We start from the raw sequence: 18,945 nt of genomic DNA, 5'->3' as shown, positions 1-18,945 counted from the left end.
TTTGTGTCAGAAAAGGATAAATGCCTCAGGTAATGCTCTCTTTGGAACAAGTTTTGGGACAGGTAGGAACTGTGTTCTTGAATGTATTTTCTCTCCTTTCCAGATGAAGCTTGGTTTGTCTCTGTCTGATTCAGGAAAGCCTCCAGCAGTTTTATCCTGTGAGATCCCCTTGAATTCTTTGAATTCTTCCTGTTGTCATTTAGAAACAGCAAAGGGATTGATTCATCTCTATTTATTATGGATCTCCTCCTTCTGCTTCTTATGTGGCTAGCATCCATGCCAGTCTCTGGGAACCTTAGAATCAAGTGCCCGCTAAGTTTGGAACATCAGGATGGAGAAAAACCATGGAGCTACTACAGACCAGGAGACCATCTCATTAGTATAGTCATCACTGCAACGGAAATACCACATACAATATTGCTTTTCAACAACGCTCCTTATAATCAGTCTGACTCGTAAGTCATACAGTGTGATGAATGTGTGAATTCTCTCCATTTGGAGCTCTAACACTGTTTTTCATTTTTTTCATATTTCATTTGCTCCTATATTGCCAGACCTGTCCATTTTCATGAATCTTTTTGATTTCCATGACTTCTTCCCTTTGTCTTATTTTGTGGAAGAGACTCAAATCCAAAAATGAGGCAGAAAGAAAACACGAAGGAAGTCCACATTATTTTCCTCTCCCTTCCAATCACGAATTCATGACTTTTGTTTCCATAGTTTTCTAACCCTCTCATTGATATTAATTTCCTGATCCTTATAGGAATAGACAATTTATTTTGAGAATGGCTTTTCTGCATCACTTATCAAAAATCTTGTTCTATTTATGATTATTTTGTTTGAATGATTGAATTATTTTACAATGGTTCCTGGTTTGAGGAAAATTGGTATTGCTACACATTATGGTGGATTTATGATACTTAACCCTGGTGGGGAACAATCTCCATCTTCTCTTACCAACAGTCATTAAAATTAAATTTTGGTTTTGGATCAATATTGGCTTAAGATTCAATAGGTTCATGGATAAAGATAATGTATTAAATAGAAATAAATATTTTGTTATTGGTCTTGATGATGCTGATATTAACATGAACTTTTTTTACACTAGTTTACCTTCTGATAAGTCAAGAATAGTATACTTTATTTTCAATATTCAAGTTGTCAACAAAACTCCTCAGCTCTTGCACAATTTGACGCTTGGCTACAACATCCATGACAACTATCTGAACACACTTGGCACTTCAGATGCCTTGCTGGACATTCTCTCTGCTGGAGAAGCCAATGTTCCCAACTACAGCTGTGGAAGGAAGGACAACCTATTGACTCTGGTTGATGGAGCTGAAAGGGACATCTCTATCCAGATGTCAACATTAGTCGGCCTCTACAAAGTCTCACAGGTTTTGTGTTTATTTCTGGTAAATTGAGTAGAGTGGTAGTGGGTGAGTGATAGATCCAACCATATCTTGTCTATGGAATTGTAGGTATCATAGCCAAAGATTAGGATCCACAGTGGGGAGGGAGCAAGGATCAAAACAGACAAATCCTCTCATAACACCATCCTCATTGCTTAGGGGGCTTCTACTACAGACATGTGAAGTGAGCAGAAACTTTGTGTTCAATTAAAAGGAACTTCTGGGCAACTGGAAGTTAAGGAGTAATGGAAAGTGCATGTTTTCCATATGATCTTAGACAAAGTAATGAAAATTTCAATTCTTCAGATTCATGAAAAGAATTCAAATGGATTATCTTAACTACTGTTGATAAAACATATACTGCATGTCTTTTATTGTATTTTCTTATCAATTTTTCAGATTAGTCTTGAAACTGCTTCAGAGGATCTGAGTGAAAAAAGTCAATTCCCTTTTTTCCACCGGACATTCCCCAAAGAAGGTTTTCAGTACCCAGCAATTGTCCAACTTCTCCTCCATTTCAGATGGACCCTGATTGGTCTCTTTGCTTCAGACACAGAGAAAGGAGAGAATTTCATGAGAACTTTTACTCCTTTGCTTGTCAGGAATGAAATTTGTGTTGTTATATCACAACAATTCTCAACAACTACACCCACAAAATCCTTCAGGGAAGCCATGTCCAAGTGGAGACAGGTCAACGTCTTTGTTCATTTTGCAGAATATGATCCCATTTGGGACAGAATCCTTCCTTTCCATTTAACCCTTGAAGTTTTTCCAGGATCCATTGAAGGGAAAGTCTGGCTCATGACAGGTTTGGGAATGTATGAAATGAAAAAGCACAGACTTCTCAAATATATCCATAGTATTTGGAACTTTTCGTTTTTGTCAAAGAAGAGGCCAAAAGATGATGCCTTTGAACCCTATTTCATTGTAAACCCCCAGTTTGAAGATGAGTCTTTTGAATGTTCTCTTTCAAAGCATGGCTTTTCTGTCAAAGGCCGGAGACGATGCACTGAGAAATCGCCACTGGTGACCCAAAAGAAAGGGAGCAATATCCAGATCCCAAATGATGGACATTATTACAGTTTTGTTAAGACTCTGGTCCATGCCTTGAATGCTGCGTATTCCTCCAATTCCAGGAGGAAAAGGAAAGAAGGGGAAGAGAGCTTGGGCAATCCAAGGCTACAGCCATGGCAGGTACAGGGTCCTGAGAAGGCTCCATAAAACCTAGTTACTTTTGAGAATTCAAAGGAGAAGCAGGAGAACCTTCTCAATCTACTTGTGCTACAAAAGGCCAACAGATTTGGCCAATCTAATCACTTGGGAGGATGATTTTCCAAACAGCCTATACTAAAAAAAAGATAAATTTTGATATTAACCATTGCTAATTTTTCAAAGGATGTATGCATTTTAAAATAAATGCCAGTATGTATAGATATGGATGGAGGTGGTTAGCATCATAGAATTTTACATTTATAAATATGAAGGAGACCCTGAGACCACCTAGCCCAACCCCTCCTGTCTGCAGGAAACCCAATTAAAGCTTTTCTGATTGATGGATCCTCTATCTTTGCATAAAGGCAAATCAGTGAAAGGGTGACTGAACTTCTCTGCTTTATTGGTTCAATTCTAAAATGGTTCCTCCTTTTAGAATGTTTTCCTCTCATTCAGCCAGAATCTTCCTTCTTATGACTGAATTCATGTTACCATGTCTGACACCCTGGAATAACAGTGAGAAAATATTAAGCTTCTGTTTAACATCTTTCAGTTATTGGAAGAGTCTTGTATCCTCCCTTTTCCAACTGAATATTTTATAAGTTGAAAAGCTGCTCCCACTCTTATTATCTGTTACCATAGAGCAACCTAGCTCCTCTCCTTGTCGTCTTTCCTGAAGGCTAAGAGCAGGCCTTTTGATCTCTTCCTTGGCTTCTTCACTTTCCCCTAAACCTGATTCAGGGATTGTGCAATGCTTCTTCTCCAAGCATGGTGCCTCCAGAGGAACTATATGTGAGTTGGTATCTCCCAAAACCAGAATATTCATGTTCTGATATTTTTATGGATGCATTTATCTTCTTCGCATGACCATCATATTGCTGACGGAAATTTGATTTGCCAACAACTATTTCAAGATTACTATATTTTTCAGAGTATAAAATGCACCTTATTTTTGGGGAGGAAAATAAGAAAAAAGCTGATTGACAGGTGGATAGGCCTCCCAGAATACTCTCAATCAGCTGTTCCCAGAGGTGAATTTGAACAAGAGGTTCATTGGTTGTGAGCTCTGTGCCTTGCTTTTTTTTTCAGCCTCTGAAACAGAGGTTTCAGAGGCTTTTTTTTCTGCCTCTGAAAGCCTCTGAAACAGAGCTTCAGAAAAAAAAGCCTCTGAGCTGAAGCTCTGTTTCAGAGACTCTTTTTCTTAAGCTTCTTTCAGAGGCTTTTTTTTTTCTAAAGCTCTGTTTGGAGGCTTTTTTTCTGAAGCTTCTTTCAGAGGCTTTTTTCAGCCTCTGAAATCTCCATTTGAGAGGCTGGGTGGGGCTACATTTGGAGAATAAAACACACCCAGATTTTCACCCTCTTTTTGGGAGGAAAAAGGTGTGTCTTATACTCCAAAAAATATGGTATTTTCACAAATATACTTACCAAATTTTGTATCCCTTGTCCCTCTTCCAGTGTATCATTAAAGTACTATAGTTTATCAATTCCATGTTGCTAAAGCTCAGATATTTTTTTACTGAATTTTCCTGATGCACCTCTCCCTATGAGGAAATCATAAATATTTTTCTGTAAACTTGGCATTGTTTGAATGAGATGAAATTAGTTTTTCTAAGGATCTGTATAAATCTTCCATCAAACGGATTTATCAATTCTACTGTAGTAATGGCAATATAGAAAAATCGATGACCAAGAACTAAGGAGTTATTATTAATCCTAATTCCCCATTTTTATGAGAAAGATTAAAAATATTAAACATTATTTCAGTACAATTTTAACAATGTTTTATCCATTTAATTGTCATACCATCCAGCCCTCACATAACTAGGTTCTAACCACTAATCATCACACTATGAAATAGTTTTTTTAATAATTTTCTGAAATTAGGTTATATCACCAGCATTCACACAATCTATTAAGAAATATAATGATATGTGGGGAAAAGAGATGGTGCATAGGGAATGATTAGATAGGAGGGACTAAGCCTGCAGTTACATAATGGGCAGAGAAAGAAAATCAGAAAGATACTGAAAAAAATTGCTACCAGATTTATATTTACAGACTTGCATGATTCGCTCAGTGAGACCTTCAAAAAAGTAGAATTAGCTCATTTGCTTTTTGTTTCCCAATCTGGTCTAATAGGGAGAAGTTTAGACTGGCAATTTTCATCTTGAAAATCCATGCTTTTTGGTAATCTCCCTTTTGTCTTCAAGGCATTTATGAATAATCTCTTTTTTCTATTGTTCAATTTATTTGACACCTGCTCTCCAATGTTCCCTATAAATGATCAATTGTGCCAATTACATTTTGTTAATATCAATTCTGTCAATATATATAATTGAGAAATTTTGCTGAACCATTTTCCTTCGCTTACGAAGATAGTGGTGATATTTTCCTCCTTATTAAGCATACTTTGAAGTTAGAGAACAATAGTTGCAAGTTGTACAACTGTAGAAGAAAGAATCAAATGTGAAAAGATCACGTGGGATAAGAAACAGAGGTTTCTGCTTTTAAAATTCTTGGATGTTTCCATTCTAGTTTCATCCCTTTCTGGAGAAGAATGAGTTTTGCAATCTTTCCGAATTTATACTCTACATGGACCAAAACGGAGAGATAGCAGCAGATCTGGGCATCATGAGCTTGTTGGTTCTCCTCAAAAAGGATCCCATCAGACTGATACTGGGGACTTTTGAAAAACACAGACTTATTTTCTTCAAAAATGCTATGTCAGAGCTAGAGATGTTAAACAAAGTGGGTGAAATTTTGCCATCTTATCTCTCTTTCTCAAAGCCTTAGAACTCAATTCAAGTGGGCTAAGCCCACAATTACCATGATGAATGACTTCACTGAGAATTGAATATGGGGAATAGAAACCTTATAGTTACTGCTCAGGAGGATTCAGTACTATTCACAAAATTGTTCTTCAGATGCTATAATATGGAACACAGTTTTAAGCTGATTCAGACACATTCAATAATGTATTCTTCTTTAGGATGCAGACCATGGTCCTCTTGTGTGCCCTCTACAATTTAGTATCTCCATCAAACTAGTCAGACACTAACAAGGGCTGGGAAATGTGTTGCTCATAGCCTCAGATTCGTTTATTCCTTATCCTCAAATAGTGATTCTGTTGACCAGTGCCTACATTCAGTTTTGGACTGAATCAGATGAAACTGAATCATGACTGGATGATTCTCTGGTCCTATTAGGAAATAAGTTTAATCTTGTCCTGGTTGGGGAAAGTGTGCCCTGAAAGTGCAGACTCATAATCTATAATGTTTTTAAACATCCCAGAATTTGCCAGAGTTATCCATGCCTCTCTTTCACCTCACTGGGATAAAGTAACAGACCTTCAATTCTTTTTCTGTGGCAGTTGAAGAACTGCAGAAAATACCTTTTCTTTGATACTTAGCTGGGTTTTATTTGTTTGTGACACAGGACTCATACTAATGTCCCATGTGCTGCAGCAAAAGATTGTTGACTTACCTTTCTAGAGGGACATGTTCTCACGACCTCACCTCCATCTCCCTTCAATACAGATATAGAAACTAGGCAGTCAATGGTAGAAGAGAATATTTATAGCTCAGGGTTGAACTGTGCTGTCCTTGGTGCTTTGTGATTTTCTTACAAATATTTCATTACCAAACGAGGCAACATCCTAAGTGCACTAAGTTCATTAGCCTAGCAGCCACAAGATTTGAAGAAATAAATAAATAAATTAAATTAAAAAGGATTGTTCCTTTCAAAGTTGACAGCACTAATTTGTAAGGATTTTTTTTTTTTTTGTATCTTAACTAGAAATTCATTTTTGACTATGTTCAAAGGAGAACACTTTTGCAATGTTTCATGCATTCCAGAACAAAACTTTCCCAAACCTACTGGTCAGCAGTTTCTTTCTTCATCACAGTTATACATATTTTAATAAATCGAATAGAATAAAATTTTAATGTATATTATTAAGAATAAATTTTATTCCAAAATTTAATATGAATATATCACCAAAATTTAAAATCATGGATATATGAAGAATGGAGGCCATGAGCAGGAACCCACTGGTTTTCGTTGAATGCTTAAATCTTTTTTCAATTCCATCATTACAGACTTCATTAAATAGAAAAATACTCTCTGGCAATGTGATATAGTTAGAGATTTCATATTTACTAAGTAAATCCTAGAGACTACTTGGTGAATTGTCAGTACATGTCCATTTTGAATCGATAGTAATCCTAACACATTTTCCTTATCATTCCTTGTTTTATTTTTCTTCTTAGTCTCTTCCTCAATCAATTTGTGTGGAAAGTTGTCATCCTGGATTTGTCAAGCGGGCTCGAGAAGGAGAGCCAGTTTGCTGCTACGACTGCATTCCTTGTCCAGAGGGGACCATCTCCACTCAAGAAGGTGGGTAACAACAGAAGAAATGATTCTGGATTTATCCAAAGCATTTTGATCAATATGCTTTTAAAAGCATGCTATCAATTATTGTCCGAAGAAAGTATTGCTTGAAAGGTAAAAGGGTATTATATGAGAGAAATATTCCTTTTTGTTTTTCTCAGATATGGAAAAATGCACCCAGTGTCCAGATGATAAATATGCAAATAAGGACCGAGTCCAATGTATTCCCAAAGTTCTAACCTTTCTTTCTTATCAAGAATATCTGGGCATAATCTTGGTCTCTTTTGCTCTACTTTTGTTCCTAACCACAGGCCTTGTTTTATTCATATTCATTAAATACCGAGAAACTCCCATTGTCAAAGCCAACAACCGGGATCTCTCCTACATTCTCCTGGTCTCCCTGTTGCTTTGCTTCTTGTCCTCTTTTCTCTTCATTGGACAACCAAGAAAAGCCACCTGTCTTCTCCGACAAACAGTGTTCAGCATCATCTTCTCAGTTGCTGTCTCTTCTCTCTTGGCCAAAACCATCATGGTGGTGCTGGCCTTCCTGGCCACAAAACCAGGAAACCAAGTGAAGAAATGGTTGGGAAATAGCTTGTCCAATTCCATCATCCTTTCTTGTTCTGCTGTCCAAATTATCATCTGCTCCATCTGGCTTGGAGTTTCCCCACCATTCCCTGACTCTGACTTCCACTCTCAGCCTGGAGAGATCATCCTGCAATGTAATGAAGGCTCTGTTGTCCTGTTTTACATCACCCTCAGCTACCTGGGCTTCCTTGCTGCCATCTGCTTCACAGTGGCTTTTCTAGCCAGGAATCTCCCTGGGGCTTTCAACGAAGCCAAGCTGATCACCTTCAGCATGTTGGTCTTCTGCAGTGTCTGGGTGACTTTTGTACCCACCTACTTGAGCACCAAAGGAAAATACATGGTGGCTGTTCAGGTCTTCTCTATCTTGGCCTCCAGTGCTGGTTTGTTGGGCTGCATCTTCATCCCCAAGTGCTACATCATCATTCTGAGGCCTGACTTGAATACAAGGGAGCATCTTACAACCAGAAGAAATGTTGAAATGTGAAACAGGGGGATTTTGACTCTCCATACTTTCCAACAGGCCAAACCTAGAAAATGGCCCAAGCTGTTTCCCAAACATGAGTTGGCCAATGATTTTGCTTGAAAAAAATTAAAGGGTGGTCAGACAATGTATCCTCCATACTTACCCAGTTGGATTGCAAGATAGCCCCCATTACCTTTTGAACAGTTGAGGTATCCTATCTGTCCTCTGCCCTTAGATTACACGAGCCCTGAAATGCCCCTTCAAAATATTTTAAAAATGATACCGGTGCAATGGGAATGTTGTTGATATGCAAAAAAAAAAAAAAAAAAAAGCACAGGAAAGTCCTTTTAAAATATCACTATTTTAGTTATATCATGGTTTATTTACAATTTTATCTAGCTGAGTGATATAATTTTGTTTATCTATTTATTTATCCACCCATCTTACCATAGGGTAACTTTGGATGGTTTGCAGTTACATACACAGTTAAAACATAAAAAGTTTAAATCAGACATTAAAACCAAGGACACATGGGGAGGGCGGGGGTGGAGTGAGAGGGAGGTGGGATTTGTTATTACTCAATCAACCACCTCCATTGTTCTGTTCCCCCACTAGGGCTCCAAGCCAACCAGTAGAGCCACGTCTTTAGGCCCTTATGAAAAGGTAGAAGGGTTATGGCCAACCTCACATCAACAGGCAAGTTCCTAAGTAAAGCTGTGGAAGGGAAAAGGACCTTTTCATTATCCTTGAAGGATAAGGATAAGGATAATTTTATTTCTATACCGCCCCTCTCCCAAGGGACTCGGGGCAGTGTACATCCAGGTAAAACACAATACAAATATCACAATTTAAATTTAAAAATTCTTAAAAGTATTACATTTAAGGCCAAAATTAGCTAAAAACCCCCAAAAATTTAAGAACTCCAAATTTAAAACTCAGTTATGAAGCTAGCCCTGCCTGTCAGAAGAGCAGGGTCTTAAGAGCACAGCAGAAAACTCGGAGGTCAGAGATCTTGCATATGTCCGGGAGCAGTTCATTCCAAAGGGCAGGGGCTCCCACAGAGAAGGCTCGCCCCCTGGGTGTCGCCAGCCGACATAATTTGGCTGACGGCACCCTGAGGAGTCCCTCTCTGTGGGAGTGAACTGGTCGGTGGGAGGCTATCGTTGGCAGAAGGCGGTCTCGTAAGTACCCAGGTCCTGAGCCATGGGACTGAAGGGACTGAAACTGACATCTTCTCTCAGATTGCAACCACATTGGCTACCTACAAAATTGACAAATATGTATATAATGTTCTGCAATCTCTTTCTCATGGTGTAGCGGTAAATAAGAGGAGGTGCAATGACTGAGCATAATGAGCAGATACGCACTCCCTGTGCCCAAGTTTCTGTCTGCAAGAGGAGAAATCACCTGCTTTTTCATAACAACCGCCATCTTTATCATGATTTTACATTTCTTTTGTTCTGAATAAAAATAATCAGAGAAATACACATTGTCTGTGCCATTTCTTCATTCTTTTTCACATCAGCGCTGCCTTGAATGAACCAAATCTGATTTCATTCAAGCCCTTTACACTCCTATTCTACAATTTTTGGATAAAGAACTTTTTTTTTTTTTTACTGTAAACATCAAATTTTAGTGGATAGCTGGATATAATAGCTACATTTGAAAACAAATCTTATGAGTTCAGGATGACATATCTTAGCAAACTTCCATTTTAAGAATATAAAAATAAGTCTTATGGATAAGGAGAGAGTCCACCTTCATCTCCCAGTGACCACCCAGAAACATTTGAAGTGTCCACGAGAAGTATTTGGAGATATATAAGTTATAATCTTTGACTGGGAATTTGTGCCAAACTTCCCTCCCTCACACCACATCTGTTTGTTTGTTTGTTTGTTTGTTTGTTTGTTTGTTTGTTTGTTCAATTTATATGCCGCTCTTCTCCAGAGACTCAGGGCGGCTTACAATGCGTTAAGCAATAGCCTTCATACTTTTGTGTATACCTGCTTAGTAGGGCTTTTGGCCCCCCCTAAGCGGTGTTCTTTTTTATACAAAGTCATCTTATTGCCCCCACAATCCGGGTCCTAATTTTACCTACCTCGAAAGGATGGAAGGCTGAGTCAACCTTGAGCCTGGTGAGATTCAAACTTGCAGTAATTGCAGGCAATTGGTGCTAATTAATAGCACTTTAGTCTGCTGTGCCACCAAGGCTCTTTCATGATCCTAATTTTGTAAGAATTCTTTTCTAGAAAACTTATAAAGCTGTATTTTAGCTCCTGTCTTCTTTATCTATATTTTAGTTGACCACTTGGATAACCCTGATTATCCTCCTTCTTGACTCCAATACAACAAACTGCAGGCAAACTATGATGCAATAAAATAATGACATTTTTAGAGAACTTCCCCCAAATATGTTTCTCTTTTTTTACAATTTTATTTTATTCGAAAGAATAAAAAATTTATTAAAATTTATTAAAAAATTTATAATAAAATTTATTCTTTAAATAAAGATGCACTAGGCATTAAATAAATAAATAAATGCAGTAAATGCAATAAATGCAATAAATGGAATAAATAAAAAAATAAAAAATGCACTAGCAGCCTAAAACCATCTCTATCTATTGGACTTGATGGATTATGTGCCTACTTCTTAAAAAAGCTTTCCACTGGCAGAGCAGAACCTCTAAGTATAATCTATGAAAAATCTTTCAGAACCAGCTTCCTTGCCCAACCTATGATGACTAGCCACGGTCATCCCTATCTTCAAAAAGGGAGACCCTAGCATAGTTGAAAATTACAGACCAATCTCTTTATGTTGCATCACCTGCAAAGTCATGGAATCAATCATTAACCAATCCATTACCCTCCACTTAGAGACAAACAACCTACTCTCGAACAAACAATTTGGTTTTCAGGAAAAATTTGCCCTGTAATCTGCAACTCCTACACTGCAAAAACATATGGACTACACAACTCGACCAGGGCAAAGCAATAGACACAATTTACATAGACTTCTGTAAAGCCTTTGATTTAGTAGTACATGACAAACTACTTCTAAAACTAAAATCATATGGCATTTCTGGACCTCTGCATAATTGGATAGCTGCGTTCCTGTCAAACAGACAACAAGTGGTCAAAACAGGAAGCGCCCTATCAAATTCTGTACCTGTTAACAGTGGAGGCCCTCAAGGCAGCAATTTAGGACCCACACTTTTTATACTTTATATAAATGACCTTTGCGATCATAGTAAAAGCAACTGTGTTCTCTTTGCTGATGATGTAAACTATTCAACACCACCGGCAATACTGCTACCCTTCAAAAAGATCTTGACTATGTGTCAGAATGGTCAAACAAGTGGCAACTTCAAATCTCAAAAAATGCTCTATCTTACACATTGGCAAAAAAAAATCAGAACATAAAATACAAGCTGGATGGACACAACCTTGTAGACGACCCTCACTCTGTCAAGGACCTTGGAGTACTCATCTCTAATGATCTAAGTGCCAGAACCCACTGTAACAACATTGCCAAAAAGGCATTAAGTGTTGTTAGCTTAATCTTGTGAAGCTTCTTCTCTGGTAATATTGTACTGCAGACTAGGGCATACAAAACCTTTGCTAGACCAATTCTCGAATACAGCTCATCTGTCTGGAACCTGCAATGCATATCGGACATTAATACAATTGAGCGAGTCCAGAGATATTTCACGAGAAGAGTTCTCCAGTCCTCTGCTCACAACAGAATACCTGTCTACTGTTGACCTCACCCCATTCCTAAGAGGTCTGTAAGGGGCGTGCATAAGCGCACCAATGTGCCTACTGTCCCTGTCCTACTGTCCCCATTTATTTTTATCTATTTCCTGTATTCATAATCATGTTTATACTTATATCTGTTATCTTATACCTGCTTGACATGCATACATATCTATATATATATCTATATATATATATCTATATACATATCTATATATCTATATATCTATATATCTATATCTATCTATCTATCTATCTATCTATCTATCTATCTATCTATCTATCTATCTATCCATCTATCTATCTACACACACACACACACACACATATATGTATATAATATATATATATATATAAAATAAAATAAAATAATAAAATAAAATAAAATAAAATAAAATAAAAAATAAAATAAAATAAAATAAAATAAAATAAAATAAAATAAAATAAAATAAAATAAAATAAAATAAAATAAAATAAAATAAAATAAAATAAAATAAAATAAAATAAAATAAAATAAAATAAAACCTTCTTCCTATTTAACCACAATAGAGTCCAATGGTTATTACTTTCTTACTCAGCTCTCACCCAAACATTTACATTTCTAGAACAGATGGGAAAGGAAATTTCACTTCAGATACAAGAAATTTTAAAATCAGCACCAATTTAGGATTAACACCATAGATTTCTTAGAAAAGAAAATCACAAACAAGCCCTACTCTAAACATTCATCTGGGTTCACATGTGCTGATTGCTTCCATGGCATTAGGAAAAAGGAAGCCCTGGTGTTAACTGTCACCCACCTAGAGTGTCACCACCACAGTCTATAGCTGTTGTGGCCTGTCAGCGCCCTGTGCAGCTAGTAGCTGATTCCGACAGTGAGGAGGTTGGTGTGGTGCTGCGCCAGTAGCCTGTGCAGCTGGCACTCGAGTCAGACAATGAGGAGGCTGGAGAAGATGTGGTGCCAGAGGCAGGGATTCAGCCAGGGCCTTCAGAACCTCCAGAAGCTCCCTTAAGTGAAGAGGAAAAAGAGGAGGAGGCAGGAGTGGCTCCTCAGGAGGAGGTCTCCTTGAAAGTAAAGCTTGGGGCTAATTGGCCACTCCCTTAGCCTATCTAAGGAGGAATGCCAACTGAAGCAAGTTGCAAGGAACAACTTCATTCACATACCTTTGTGTCTTGTCTTGCTTATTAGCTTCCTGCAAATTGCTTCTGGGCATTCTGCCAACCACAGTAAGCTTTCAGTATTATTCTTTGAATTCTTGGAAGCTGTTAATGCAGTTAATTAACTGCTGTTGTTTTTAAAAAAAACTGGTTTATTTAGTAAACTAAGGTTTGAACGGACTTTGTGTGTGCTGCATTCTTTGGGGTCCGTAGCTGGGGCAGAACAATAGCTCTGGGTGGCTCTCCCCAGCAGGAATTTTAAAAACAGCTCCAATTTAGCATTAATATATGGAGATCTCATAGACAAGAAAATCAGAAAAAGACCCTACTCAACATTAGGGAGGGTTCACAGATACTGACTGACTCCTTTTCATTAGAAGACAGGAAGGACTAGAGTTGTGTCATGAATGTAAAGTTTAATCAAACTTCATAACTCTGAGTAACCTTCCTCAGCAGTCTCTGGAGACCAAACATTGCAATGAAGGATAGCCGAAGTCAATATTCTGGGTGTTGAACTATTTTCCTCCAGCATCATTTTCTGGACATGCCATGACAGGAAGGACCACAACACCCCCAGGGATACATTTGTGAGTTTCACTTACACACTGTTATCCAGCTGACCCTCTGCACAGGGAGTCTTGGAAGAACTTCAGGATCCCCAGAGGAAATGTTACTTCTCTCTGTAATTATCACCATCCTGGATTTTCAGACCTCCTCTCCTACTACTCTCTTGACTGCCTTTGATGTAAACATCAGACTGAAACAACATGAAAGGATATTGCATCCACAAAGGATAAATGCCTCAGGTCACACTCTGTGTGGCACAAGTTTTGGGACAAGCAGAGATTGTACTCTTGATTGTGTCTTTCTCTCCTTTCCAGGTGAAGATTAGTTTGTCTCTGTCTGAACCAGGAAAGTGAGAGTGCTTTGAATTCTTCCAATCTTTCTTGTTGCTTTTGTTTAGAAACAGATTATGGATCTTCTGCTTTTGGCAGTGCTGGTGTGTCAAGCAGTCTCTGTGAAGCTTAAAAGAAAGTGTCCGCTGGATTTTGAGATCCAGGATGGGAAAAAAACATGGAACTATTACAGGCCAGGAGACCATCTTGTTGGTATCGTCAACTCTATGACAAGAATATCGCATAAAATGTTGCCTTTCAACATGGTACCTGCTAGTCAATCTCATTCGTAAGTTATTCAGTGTGATGGAGTTGCATTCCATCCGTTTGCAGTTCTAACATTCTTACTGCCTTTTTATTTTACTTATTCCGGTATTGCAGGACCTGTCTAATTTCTTGAATCATTTTGATTCCCATCACTTTCTTCTTCTGTGGAATAGATTCAAATCCAAACATGTGGCAAATAAAACCTGAAACATGTCCAGATTATTTATCTATACCCATCCAATACTGAGCTCATCACTTGAATTCTGAATTTGGTTTAAAGTAGTGATTGAAAGTGTTGTAGATGTCTCTGCCCAGCCAATTTCAATGTTTATACAACAGCTCAGTGATATTGAATGTTGGATCTTTAGAGAAATAGAGGATGGTTTCCTTTTACAGTTGCTTTTCTGGGTCACTTATGAAACATATTCTTTATTTTATGTTAACTGCTTTAATATGTGAATGATTTTGAATACAAGTTACTGGACTGCTACAAATAATGGTGCATTTGTGATTATTAAGCCTGGTGGAGGACTATCTCCATCCTATCTTCTTAATGTTCATAGAATTACCTACTGATGGGTGGCTTTCATTGGCTTTGGATCTCTATTGGCTTAAGGCAAAGTAAGCTTGTGGATACAAAGGGGATTTAACTGGAAAAAAATCTTGTTTTTGTTGATGATGATAACAACATGAACATTTTTTACAGTAATGTTAATGATTTTAAACTGCGAACCATGATGTTTGCCTTTCAAATGGTCAACAAGAACCCCCAGTTTCTACACAATCTCACACTTGGCTACAATGTCCAGGACAACTATGTCAATCCTCTTGGCACCTCAGATGTCTTGATGGACATGCTCTCTACTGGAGAAGTCAATGTTCCCAACTACAGCTGTGGAAGGAAGGAAAACCTTTTGGCTCTTCTGGATGTAGCTAAAATGGACATCTCCATTCAGATGTCAACATTAATAGGACCCTACAAAGTCCCACAGGTTGGTGTGTGTGTTTCTCTCTCTGGCAAAGTAAGTGGGGTTGCAGCGGATGAGCCATAAATCCAACCACATTTTGTCTGTAAGGGGTGTGATGGCCTAACAGTTAAGACTCTGGGCTTGTTGACTGAAATATTGGCAGGTTGGAGACCCGAGCACTGTGTGACAGGGTGAGCTCCCATCCTTGCTCCAGGTCCTGCCAATCTAGCAGTTCGAAAGCATGCAAATGCAGGTAGACAAACAGATACCACAATGCAAGTAGAGAAGGTAACAATGATCTGTGTGTCTTGGCTTATAGTCATTCTGGTCAAATGACCATGTAAGCATCTTTGGAAAATGTTGGCTCTGTCAGCTAGGAAACAGTGATGATCACTGGCCTCTAGAGTCCGACATGACTGGACAGAGAAAACCTTTACGTTTACTTATATTTTATCTACAGAGTTCAAGAGCTGCTTTTAAACCATGGCCTTTACAGGTATTGTGGCTATGAATTCGGATACACAATAGGGATGGGGGAAAAACTGTCATATCCTCTTATGACCCCATCCTCATTTCTTTGGGAGTTTCTGCTGCACTCTTGTGAAGGTGAGGAGAGAACCAAAAGGTTTTCAGTGAAAAGGAAGGTATAGCTCTGAGGGGAGGTTTTGCACATAGGTGCTGCCCTCAGAGTTGATTTGGCAATTTGTACAATTTGTTCTTTGTATAAAATTAGGCCATATAATTATTGCTCTAAAATTAAAGGTTCGAATCTCACCAAGGCTCAAGGTTGACTCAGCTTTCCATCCTTTCTAAGGTAGGTAAATTGAGGACCCAGTTGTGGGGGCAATAAGCTGACTTTGTATAAATATACAAAAGAATGAAGGCTATTGCTTAGCTATTGCTTAGCACATTGTAAGCCGCCCTGAGTCTCCGGAGAAGGGCGGCATATAAATCAAATTAAAAAAAAAAAAGGTATGGAAAGAGAGTGAATCCCAAAATTCTGTCTTTTAGAAGAAACAAAATTTTAATTGAACACCACCTGGATTATTTATCTGATGAATTGTATCAGGCACTTTGGTGTCCCTGTCTTTTGCACAACTGGAGAATGAGCTAAAAAGACCGCTGCATAAAGAATCTGGGATATGAAAGCAGAGAAAGATATGGCCATCCTCAGTAAGGTTGGCACATTGAAATAGGTGAGGCTCAACAAATGGACCTTCCAAATTGCCAAGAATTTCAATGCAGAAATGCACACAGGGTGATATTTATTCAAGCAAGATTTGAGCAATTGAAAATAATATTTAGTTATGGAAGATTTAACAAAATCCTTTATACTAAACATGCTTGTATTTGTAGAGTTCCATAGGCAGAAGAATAACATATCCATTATTCTTATGTCAATTGTATAAGGAAGAAAGAGATAAGTATCTTGGACTGTACAATAGATCAATGATCTACTGTGATATGTATATTTAAGGAGAGAGAGATTTTTTCCTGCATGGTCAGAATTCAAAAACAATGTATAATAGAGGCATTTATTTGAACAAAACAGTTCAGTTGAGATCTGCATATGCGGGTCAATATTGATGAAGGCTGAGTCAACTCCAGGACAAGAGGAGACATGATAGCAGTGTTTCAATATCTCAGGGGTTGCCACAAAGAAGAGGGAGTCAAATTATTCTCCAAAGCACCTGAGGGCAGGACAAGAATTGAGGAGAAATTTCCTGACCATTAGAACAATTAATCAGTGGAACAGCTTTCCACCAGAAGTTGTGAATGCACCAACACTGGATGTTTTTAAGAAGATGTTGGGTAGCCATTTGTCTGAAATGGTATGGAGTTTCCTGCCTAAGCAGGGGGTTGGACTAGAAGACTTCCAAAGTCCTTTCCAACTCTGTTATTCTATTCTATTCTATTCTATTCTATTCTATTCTATTCTATTCTATTCTATTCTATTCTATTCTATTCTATTCTATTCTATTCTACTCTACTCTACTCTACTCTACTCTACTCTACTCTACTCTACTCTATTCTATTCTATTCTATTCTATTCTATTCTATTCTATTCTATTCTATTCCCTTTGAGCCAATCATGATCGAACTCCAGGCTGTGGGCAAAGTTAGCCTGCAATACTACATTCTAACCGCTGTGCCACCACAATAAACTATTCTAAGATATACATAAGTAGCAAGCTGGATTTATTAAAATCTAGTATTTTGGACTTGATCTGACCCCAAATATAGCACAGCATTATTCATTCCTTTTTCAGATCAGTGAGGCAATTGTTTCAGAGGCTCTGGATGATAAAAGTCAATTTCCATATTTCCACCGGATTCTTCCCATAGAAGGGATCCAGTACCCAGGAATTGTCCAAGTTCTCCTCCACTTCAGATGGACATTGATTGGTCTCTTTACTTCAGACACAGAGAAGGGAGACAATTTCATGAGGACTTTTACTCCTGTGCTTATCAGAAATGGAATTTGTGTTGTTATATTACAACGATTCTCAGAAACTGGACATACAACATCCCTTAGGGATGTCATCTCTAAGTGGAGACAGGTCAATGTCTTTGTGAACTACATAGAACAAGTTAGCGTTTGGGACAGAATTCAAACTTTGCAATTAACATTTGACGCTATTACAGGACCTACTGAAGGGAAAGTCTGGATTGTGGAAACCATTGAGTATGTGGTATTGGGTTCTAGTAGCCTTTACAAATATGTCCATAGTATTTGGAGCTTTGCTTTTCAGAGGAAAAAAGGGCCAAAAGATGATGTCTTTGGAAACAAACACTCAGTGAAACTTGCAGATCAGTGTTTTCATTGTTCTTTTTCAAAGCACCTTTTTTCTATCAAAGGCCGGAAAAGATGCATCCAGAAAGCACCTCTGGAGCTTTTAAAGGAAAGGAGAAATATATTTATCCCTTTTCACCACCATTTGCACAGTGTTATTAGGACTCTGGCCTATGCTTTGAAAGCTGCATATTCTTCCAGATCCAGAAGGAGAAGCAAGAAGGGCCAAGAGAAGTTGGGGGCTCCAAGACTTCAGCCGTGGCAGGTATGGAATTTCTATCAGTTTGTGTGAAGAATAGAATAGAATAGAATAGAATAGAATAGAATAGAATAGAATAGAATAGAATAGAATAGAATAGAATAGAATAGAATAGAATAGAATTTTTTATTGGCCAAGTGTAATTGGACACCCAAGGAATTTGTCTTGGTGTATATGCTCTCGGTGTACATAAAAAGAAAAGATACATTTGTCAAGAATCATAAGGTACAACACTTAATGATAGTCATAGGGAACAAATAAGCAATCAGGAAACAATATCAATATAAATTGTAAGGATACAAGCAACAAAATTACAGTCATACAGTCATAAGTGGAAGGAGATGGGGGTGGGAATGATGAGAAGATTAATAGTAGTGCAGACTTAATGAATAGTTTGACAGTGTTGAGGGAATTATTTGTTTAGCAGAGTGATGGCGTTCGGGAAAAACTGTTCTTTTGTCTAGTTGTTCTGGTGTGCAGTGCTCTATAGCATCGTTTTGAGGGTAGGAGTTGAAACAGTTTATGTCCAGGATGCGAGGGGTCTGTAAATATTTTTACAGCCCTCTTTTTGACTCGTGCAGTATACAGGTCCTCAGTGGAAGGCAGATTGATAGCAATTGTTTTTTCTGCAGTTCTAATTATCCTCTGAAGTCTATGTCTGTCTTGTTGGGTTGCAGAACCAAACCAGACAGTTATAGAGGTGCAGATGACAGATTCAATAATTCCTCTGTAGAACTGTATCAGCAGCTCCTTGGGCAGTTTGAGCTTTCTGAGTTGGTGCAGAAA

The 18,945-nt window shown here is 38.0% G+C and overlaps 1 protein-coding gene across 1 annotated transcript; it reads left to right on the top strand.

Annotated features, from left to right (window-relative positions):
* Positions 1-237: 237 nt before the first annotated feature.
* Positions 238-8,581, top strand: LOC132711678 (vomeronasal type-2 receptor 26-like). The gene is made up of 6 exons (XM_087885114.1): positions 238-446; positions 1,130-1,397; positions 1,812-2,606; positions 5,160-5,372; positions 6,893-7,019; positions 7,175-8,581. The coding sequence occupies exons 1-6, from the start codon at positions 238-240 to the stop codon at positions 8,083-8,085; spliced, it is 2,523 nt and encodes an 840-aa protein (XP_087741240.1). The 3' UTR covers positions 8,086-8,581.
* Positions 8,582-18,945: the final 10,364 nt, after the last annotated feature.

This window comes from Pantherophis guttatus, chromosome 2, assembly GCF_059756535.1.
Source record: "Pantherophis guttatus breed Tessera chromosome 2, ASM5975653v1, whole genome shotgun sequence".
NCBI lineage: Eukaryota > Metazoa > Chordata > Lepidosauria > Squamata > Colubridae > Pantherophis > Pantherophis guttatus.
This window is presented reverse-complemented; position numbering and strand designations above follow the sequence as displayed.